This window comes from Mus caroli, chromosome 1, assembly GCF_900094665.2.
Source record: "Mus caroli chromosome 1, CAROLI_EIJ_v1.1, whole genome shotgun sequence".
In the NCBI taxonomy this organism is placed as follows: domain Eukaryota; kingdom Metazoa; phylum Chordata; class Mammalia; order Rodentia; family Muridae; genus Mus; species Mus caroli.
The window spans coordinates 142,573,224-142,582,295 of NC_034570.1; the positions used below are offsets into that span (position 1 = coordinate 142,573,224).

Sequence of the window (9,072 nt, forward strand, 5' to 3'; positions counted from 1 at the left end):
CTCGAACTCAGAAATTTGCCTGCCTCTGCCTCCCAAGGGCTAGGATTAAAGGCGTGCGCCACCACGTCCTCTTCTTCTTGTTATGCAGGAAAACATCAGCATTTAAAGATCGAGTACATTCTCAAGCTTTCAGCCTACAAAACAGGCAGCCCTCAAGGCTAGAGACAAATGCTTTCAAGGCTACTATTGTGTGTTTATCAGGTAAAACATCAGACAGAAAATGGAAAAGAGATTAAAAGAAAGAGTCCTGTCTTATAGACTGCCCTGAATTTAAGCCAAGCAGTCTCAGTCCTCAAATAATCCATCCAACGTAGGTTTCAGTGTGTCTGCCCTGGTGCTGGGCTGTGCTAGACTGTCGTAAAGGTCTGATTCTAGCAAGGGAAGCCTCAGACTTGAGCAGATGGCTCTCTGCCTGGAGAGGAGTGCCCAGCGCTATGGTCAGGTTCTGTGTGGATTCACCTGTCGGGTTTTTACATCCCTGTGACTCTTTTCTTCTTTGAGAAGTTTAGCCATTCTATTCTCAAATCAAATGCCACCTTCTGTATGACCTTTTTCTTCTCACTCTTGGCAGAATATAAGGGTTTTCTCCTAATATAGTTCAATGATTGTATTATATGATTGTTTAATATATAGCTCTTCTTAACTATGTGAGGTTTGCTCTTAGTTACCATAGAATGTGCTGGTGAGTGAATGATTGTATAGCATGCAAACTCAAGTTTTCACCAATGTTATCTTCCCCTTTGATTAGTAAGACCCACTAATGTTCCTTGGACTTTTCTTGGCTTTTTGATGCGCCATTTCTGCATCAACATTACACCCTTTAGACAGTGACAGGTACCTCCTTTGAATCTTTGTTCCTCTCAGATCAGAGCCCAGGCTGGCTTGGCTGCTGTTCCTGCTCTTTCTTGTCCTGTGGGTCCACAGGCTTTTACAGATGGCAGTGCCTGTGCTTCTGCTCTTCTGACCTATGTGTTTATTCCTCTGCAAGTTACTTAAGTTTTGTTTTGAATACATTTCACATGGTATCTCTTCCCTTACTGAATCTGTTTAGAATTTCAGCTTTAATTCAAAAGCTAAAAGAAGTAGAAATGAGATTCATTTTTAAATCATGTATTTGCATATTTTTATAGTGTGTAAAAACGTAAATGTGATGATGTCCTGTTCTGGAACACATCTATAAATTTAATCAGCTCTTATTTTTACTGTCATTGTATATTTTAAGCAATATGAGCTGTATACCTGTCATAAATTTGTTTTGAAGGTTTTTTTTAACTTATATTAGGGAAGATGTACAGTTTCACTGTTAGATGCTGGGCTTCTACTGAGGAGTTAGTGATGCTTGCACTTAGGTTTTTTACAATATTTTTTATTAACTTTGGTAGTATTTCTTAAAATTAGGTTTGGTTTTTTTGTTTTTTGTTTTTTTTTTTTTTTGGTTTTTCGAGACAGGGTTTTTCTGTGTAGCCTTGGCTGTCCTGGAACTCACTTTGTAGACCAGGCTGGCCTCGAACTCAGAAATCCGCCTGNTTTGTAGACCAGGCTGGCCTCGAACTCAGAAATCCGCCTGCCTCTGCCTCCCAAGTGCTGGGATTAAAGGCGTGCGCCACCACGCCCGGCGTTAGGTTTGGTTTATGTCTTAGTGTTCTGTTGCTGTGAAGCGACACCATGACCACGGCAACTCTTTTTTTTTTTTTTTTTGGTTTTTTGAGACAGGGTTTCTCTGTGTAGCCCTGGCTGTCCTGGACACGGCAACTCTTATAAAGGAAGACATGTAGTTGGGACTGGCTTACAGGTTCAGAGGCTTAGTCCATTATCTTCATGGCAGGAAGCATGGCAGCATCCAGGCAGACATGGTGCTAGAGAGGTAGCTAAGAGTTCTGTGGCAGCAGGCAGCAGGAAGAGAGAGTGACACTGGGCCTGACTTGAGCATTTGAACCTCAAATCCTATCCCCAGTGATGTGCTTCCTCTAGCAAGGCCACACCTCCTAATAGTGCAGCTCTCTGTGGGCTCTGATGGCCATTGTCTTCAAACCACCACACTTTAGTTTCAGTATACAGTCATAGTCTAAAAATATAGGTAATACTTGTATTCTTTCTATATTTACCTTGGTTATTCTGTTGTTTATGGCATTACCTAGACACCAGATCATAATGTAACCTCTGAAGGGTCTCAGCCACATGCAGTCTTCCTTACTCGACAGGACAGTCCTGCACTCGTCCTGCACTCGTCCTGCCCTTCTAGACTTGAGTAGTACAAAGAGAAGCCTGAGGACTTTGTTGTTCCTGAACCTATGGTCGTCTAGTGCTGAGCTCCCTCTTTGTTTAATCTCACCCCCATGGTTCCCAACTTTTTACTTAATTGTGCCTTCACAGCTCAGAACCCTGAGATGGTAAAATAATAAGAGAAATAAGGCATTTCATTGAAAAGAAAAGAGAAGGAAGCTAAGATGTCTGAACCTTCAGCTCCCCTGCAAAAAACTAACAAGAAAACCAGAAACCCACCTGTGTTAAGTTGCTTTTCTGTTACTGTGACAGAACACCACTGCAAAGGCAGCTTAGAGAAGAGTTTGATTTAGAGAACATTTCCACAGGGCTAGAATCTGTAATGGCAGTGGCAGCATGGCAGCAGGCAGCTGAGAGGTCACATCTTCAGCCTTAACCAGAAACCAGAGAAAGAAAATGGAAGTGGCCCTAGGCTATCAACCTCCCAAAGTTCATCCTGAGTGAACACTTCCTCCAGGAAGACTCTACCTCCTAAACTTTCCCAAGTAGCACCACCTAGGGCACCTGGGGACCAGGTGTCAATCCTCAAGTCTGTGGGTGACAGTTCTTACTTAAACCATCCAAAGACTCTAACCCTGAACTGGAGAGAGTAAGTGTGTGTGCTCATGTGTGTGCAGAAACTTCCCTAAGGCGATGCTACCTGAGAGCTCGGTGCATGCCCACCCGCATGTGCCTGCCTGGCCACATTTCCTCCAGGGTTAGTTGGGTTTTTTAGTAGGTCCATTTTCTTCCCTCTCCCACCCCATGCTCTGCTTCCTTTCAGAAGGGGCCCTCGGATGTTATCACTGCAAGCTTTCCTTGTAGCCTGTGCCTAGCTCCCTGATTAAAAGTGGGATATTTCTTTTATGTGCACACATATCCAGTTTTTGTGGATATTGTTTTCTCGTTGGGCTGTGAGATGCTTAAAGACAGATATAGTGTTAGTTTTTCACTCCTCATTTTCTCTCCGGCACCAGGCAGCTGGCAGAGTTCTGTTGGCTGCATTGCAGAAAGAGGGCAAGCGGGATGTGGGCAGTGGTGACAAGACCATTAAATACTGCAGTGTAGGAACTCAGAGGACTTCCAGGGCTTCATATTTGATGTTTATTACAAAAACTGTACCTGCTTAGGCTCCTAGTGAATTTTAGAATAACTTTAATACACAGTAATAGTTTTATTAACAATCTCAGTTTATGAAAATATTTTGATGAGTCATATTAATGACTGTAACCATCAGGTTTTTTTGTTTGAATCTAAGTGGATCCCTGAGTGGTAATTTCACTTTTCCAACAAATATGATTTCAAGTTTTAGCAATGATATATGCTATTAAAATTTATTGCATTTAGGATGTTTTTGTGTACAAGCTTTCTTGAACTTAGGTATTAATAAATTGTATATGTATGCCTGATTGTATGTATAGGTGTGTGTGTGTGCGCGCGCGCGCGCGCGCTCATGCTTATACATAAACATGGAGGCCATAGGGTCCTTTGGAATTGGAGTTACAGGTATCTATGAGACACCAGCTTGTTGCATGGCATTGTCCAACAAGCACTCGGAGCCACTGAGCCGTCTCTAGCCGTGATGGTGAAGTTTTATACGCACTTTAACATGTTTGTTTGCTGCTTTTGTTCCTTAGTAATCCTCATACAAGTCAGGGCTATGCTGCTAGTTATTATTACCCCTTCCGTTTGCAGGGACGCTGGTTTTCACTGGCAGCGCACTCCCAGCTGTACTGAAACTGCGGTTGTAAGACCTTCAGGGCATTTTGTTCTTTCTGTTTGGCATTGATTGGCCGCTTTGTTTATTTCACTGCAGAAACCAGGTGACTTTGTGAGTGCGGTGCACTTGTTAAGAGGGAGAGTGATGTGTTTGCTTCTTTCCTGTGCAGATCCCGAAATGGAAAATGAAGACCAGCCGTCTTCTGAAAATGATTCTCAGAATCAGAGCGCAGAGCAGATGCTCTCGCTTTCTCAGACAGTCGACTTGGCTGATCAGGAGAGCCCTGAAAACCCTCCAGATTCTCACTCAGAGGCATCTCCAGCAGACAGTGAAGAAGCTGCCGGCTTTGCCCCTTCTGAACAGATATCTAGTTCCACAGAAAACCAGGAGACTACAAGTCTCGATGGTGAATGTACAGACTTAGATAACCAACTTCAAGAACAATCAGAAACTGAGGAAGATTCCAGTCCTAATGTCAGCTGGGGTACAAAGGCCCAGCCTATAGATTCCATATTAGCAGACTGGAATGAAGACATAGAAGCGTTTGAAATGATGGAGAAGGATGAACTATGATTCTGTAAAGACTCTGCTGGTAGATATTTAAAAAGAAGAGGTAAACTGTGGTTTGTGACACCCTGTACCAAGCAGGCTCTCCTGGGAGGCTCTGAGCATTGCTCAAGCACGTTCTGACTGGGTAAGAAGTCACCATAGGAACCTGGAGCATGCTGTGTTAGAGCTGACCTCACCGAGACTGTCCCATCCAAAGTGGAAACTCACAAGCCCTCAAATGGTGGTGTCATCTAACCTGCAGCTCCCTGGCCAGGGAAAGATGACTGGCCACTCCTGGGTAGACAAGAAGCCAATTCAGCTAATGGAACCTGGGAACAGAGTCAGTGTCGCTTTCTGATTTGGGTTTGGAGAAGATTTGGGTGAGTATTGTGGCACTGCGGCTTTGCTGCCTTCACAGGAGCTCGCTCAGTGACCTACGGGCTCTGAAGCAGATGCATTTATGGCAATGACAGTTTCTGCGCATCGCTGTTACATGCTTCAATCAGTGACCAATGGCCAGGACGACTTGATTTCTTTCCCTCTCCCAACAATGACCTAAGCATTTAACCAAAGGTGACCCAGTGTACTTTTCCCATAGGTCTCCATAAAGACCTACTATGGGGCCATGGAGAGGGTCCGGTAGATAGTGTGGAAATTTGTTGCTTAATGCTCGGGGTAAATAGAGAAGGAGAAACTGTAATGTTGCAATATCAACTTCCCATTGGGGAAGCTATGACTACTCTAGATGGAACTCAGCATTAGATCCTGGTGGGGTAGATTGGAAGTCTTTTCTAGTTCATTTCTCTTAAGGTGGTTCCTCTAACCATCAGCCTTACTCCATCCATTTTAGTATGCAGTTTGAGATGGAAGGCTCGTCTCCAAGCCCTGCTCCATCTCCCTATCTTATAGAGCCATGAGAAACCATGGTAGTGGACTGTAGTCCCGGGGTGACTACTGTCTTTCTCCTTCGAAGCTGGAGTCTGTCACATTTTCTGTTAAATCATGGATTTAGGTTTGTTTAGTTTTGTTTTAACAAATACTCCTTCCTTCTAATGTGGACTTGAAAATTAGTCTCTGGTGACCTGTGTAAAATCTATATAGCCATATAAGTAAAAGAAAAAGATTTTTTTTTGGGGGGGGTAGCAGTCTGAAGCTGGTCATATTTAATTATTTTTGGTTTTGCTTATTGATAGTTCTACATTGAAATCATGGTTTTATTCATTTTATTTATTTTTGAACTTGTTTTAATTGCTTCTAAAGGAATATTTGAGGGACTTCATTCCTTTTTACCATGGCATTACACAGTAACTTTTCTCTACAACGTGGTTTTGAGGTACTGGATGACTTAGATTATCTATGGAGCCATGAATGACAGCAGTGCTGTGCTGTAGTTGTGTAGTTCATGTCTTAGGTCCCAGGTAAGCGTGCCCTTTTATAAGGGAATAAATACCTGTTTTCAAAAGGTCCAACAAAACATGGTCAGTGAGTGATGAATCTTAGAGAATTCCTTGGGGCCGGGGTAGTATGGCAAGGCCTTCATTAACTCGTAGTTAAACCTGACAGCAAACATGGGTATTTTAGTCTCTCTGCATGGTAAGTTTGGTGTGAGAAGATAGAACCGTAATACATAGAGTATACAGAAGGGTAGATGTGCTTCGTTTTATTTCCTTGCAAAGCTGCCAAAATAGCTGACGCTTAATTACTTGACTTGATTTCTAGGACTGGGGCTTGGAGGAAGGGAACAGATGTTCCTTGGCGACTTTGATTACAGAAGCCTTCTATGGATTGATTTTGTATTTGTAGCTCAAAGCCATTGTTGACTAAATCAAACTCTGCTAAGTTATCAAAGCCGCATTTTTTTTCCTCTGAGAACTTAAGGGCATGAAGGGGAGCCCATGGCACACTAGGAAAAGCCAGCTGACTGCCACTTACATTCCTTTGGCCACTAGGAGGAGCTGTTGCCCTTCATTAAGGCACCTATTGATTTGTTTAGAAAAACCAAATCCTTTAAAGAAATAAATTTAAGACATTGTACTTACTAACTAGAAGGAATAATACTCAATTCCCCCTACGTCAGAAAAGAGGAATGTGTTCAGCATCCGAACACGACATTCTAACTGAGTCTCCATCCTTTTTGATTTGACACACTGCCTGCCACACAGTAGTCTTTTGAGTTCACTAGGAAATTCCAACAGCATAGATTTTAAAATTTTTTTCATTGTTGTTAATGTTTGTTAAAAACCTTTCATAGATATTTTATTTACTTGCTGAAGATTCAGGGACTTCTGAGACCCTGAGTTTAGAAACATCTGGTCTACCTCAGTTAAATGTTGAGTGCTTAGAAATAGAGCTGAAATGATCACCACAGCCATAAAATCGTTTGACTAAGAAAGATTTATATAATGTTTACAAACCTGGAATCAAGTGCGGATATTACCTGAAAGCTAAAGGTTAGCTGTTAGAGCAAGTATTTAATTCAGGTATTTTCAAGTTTTAAAACTTGTTTATCAAGTAAAATTAGGTATTTTTTCCTCACATAAAAACTCCATTGAAATTATATGCCCTAATTTGCAATATTTTCCCCATAAAATTTAAATGTGAAAGAACAGTAATTTACTAGATATGTTTGGGGTGGGGTATTTTGTTAGGTAGGTTTTCTGTTTTCTTTTTAACCTATGTAATAAGCTTCCAAAAAAGTATAATTGTTTTAGAACAAATTATTTTGTAATTTTCCTTTCCCTTTTTCTTTACAGTGTTAGATATTTTTAAGTGACAAATTATGCACTCTCTGACTTCAATTTCACTAATGTAATTATTTTCTCGGGAATTCTTTTAGATTTAAATTACCATCATCTAAACCTTTCTTATACAAAGCCAGCGTTTGTTCTCTCACCAGACTCCATGCCAGATCCATCCTAAGAAAGCTCAGCCTAAGAAATTCAAATAGTGCTTACAACTTCAGGGGGAGGGAGGGTAGCATTCATAAATACTCCAACTGGTTGTTTATGCACAAGGCTACAGTCAGAACATAGAAAAAAACATTCTGTGAATGAAACATTGTATGTTCAGATTTTATAAAAGACATTTTTAAAAGCCCAATTTACAGCCGTATATTTTCTTATGATGTAATTTATGAAAAAGCTGTCTGTACTAACAGGTGCTGTAACACTACTGTTGTTGGGTTTTGTTGTTTGGTGATAAATGTATACAATATTTCTAATGGAAACTATGTACTGTGATGTAAAAGTCTGGGCAAAATGTATATAATCCTTGTATATAATTGTGTATTTGATTATATTACTGATTGTAAATTTAATAAAACATGTAAATATTCTGGTCTAGTTTTAAATTTTGAATTTTTAGAATCATTGTACAAATATCTAGAATTTGATATCTCTGTTTTCCTTTTGTTTCTCTTTACCCCAGGGCAGTGAATTTGCAGGTGTTTTGTGGTATAGAAACCCATGCAGGCATCAGTTCTAAAACTCAAATAGTACCTAGTACAAACTACAGTTTAAAAAAGTAATAATTCTCTGTCACTGTTGGTAACATTTGTGTCTGAATTTACTTATACTTAATAAAATTACTTGCCCTCTTTTAATATTATCATCAAAAGTAGGTTCATTAGTTCCTTTTCTATTCCTGTATTGAAAGCCATGACCAAAAGCAACTTTGGGTTTATGGTCCCCAAGGGTCAGAGTCTATCATCATCATGGCAGGGAGTGGCAGCCATCAAACGAGGTGGCACAACATCAGAGAGCGCACGTCTAGGACCAGAAGCAGGAAACAGCAAACTGTAGTGGCAGAAGCAAGGCCACGCCTCTAAACCTCCCCAAATAGTGTCACCAACTGGGAATCAGATATTTACATGCCAGAGCCTGTGGTGGTGGGAGGGTAGTGGTGGCACACCTCATTAAAACCAGTGCACTAGCCTTGGCCCTTTGCTCTTCATTCCCAAGAAGCCATGTGTTTCAGTGGCTCTGAACTCTGCTATCCCAAGTTCTCTGAGCAGATAACATTAAAGACCATGTTGTGATCATTATCAGTTTTAAGGCTTGAACAAGTTCCAGGCATCTTAGTCAAACTACTAAATTAAGTGACTGGGCAGTGGATGGGAGCTCTGGTTTCATTCCAGAGGTAAACCCGAGCTCCTCCCAGTGGGTCACCCTCTTCCTCAGCCCTGCTTCACCCCAGTTTCTGCTAACCTTCACTCAGCCACACTCCCTTCCTGCTTTGCATGTCTCTCATCTGAGACTGAAGGATACAAGTGATAGAGTCTGTTCTGGGGTTGTCTGGGCAGTTAGTCCAGCCTCACTATGCACCCTCCCCCCTTCCAGGACAATGAAAGCATCACTGTTAGACTGTGAGGCTAGCAAAAGGAAACTTAAGGGGGCCATCTACTTAGAGGCTGAGTTCTTTACAGGTTAATGGAGAAGAGTACCTACCTACCTGCTATTAAAGCATGGGTACTTACTTATTAGAACTAACTTGTTAGCCATGAGCTTGTGTTGGGCTAATTAATTACTGTCTGCTCTCTTCAA

The 9,072-nt window shown here is 41.4% G+C and overlaps 1 protein-coding gene across 1 annotated transcript in view; it reads left to right on the forward strand.

The window, feature by feature from the left end:
- Edem3 (ER degradation enhancing alpha-mannosidase like protein 3) overlaps positions 1 to 4,872 on the forward strand; it is a 62,926-nt gene extending 58,054 nt beyond the window's left edge. Inside the window, exon 21 of the mRNA XM_029475676.1 lies at positions 4,152 to 4,872. Coding sequence (XP_029331536.1) covers positions 4,152 to 4,555 — 404 coding nt within the window. The 3' untranslated portion in view covers positions 4,556 to 4,872. The remainder of the gene's footprint in view (positions 1 to 4,151) is intronic.
- Positions 4,873 to 9,072: the final 4,200 nt, after the last annotated feature.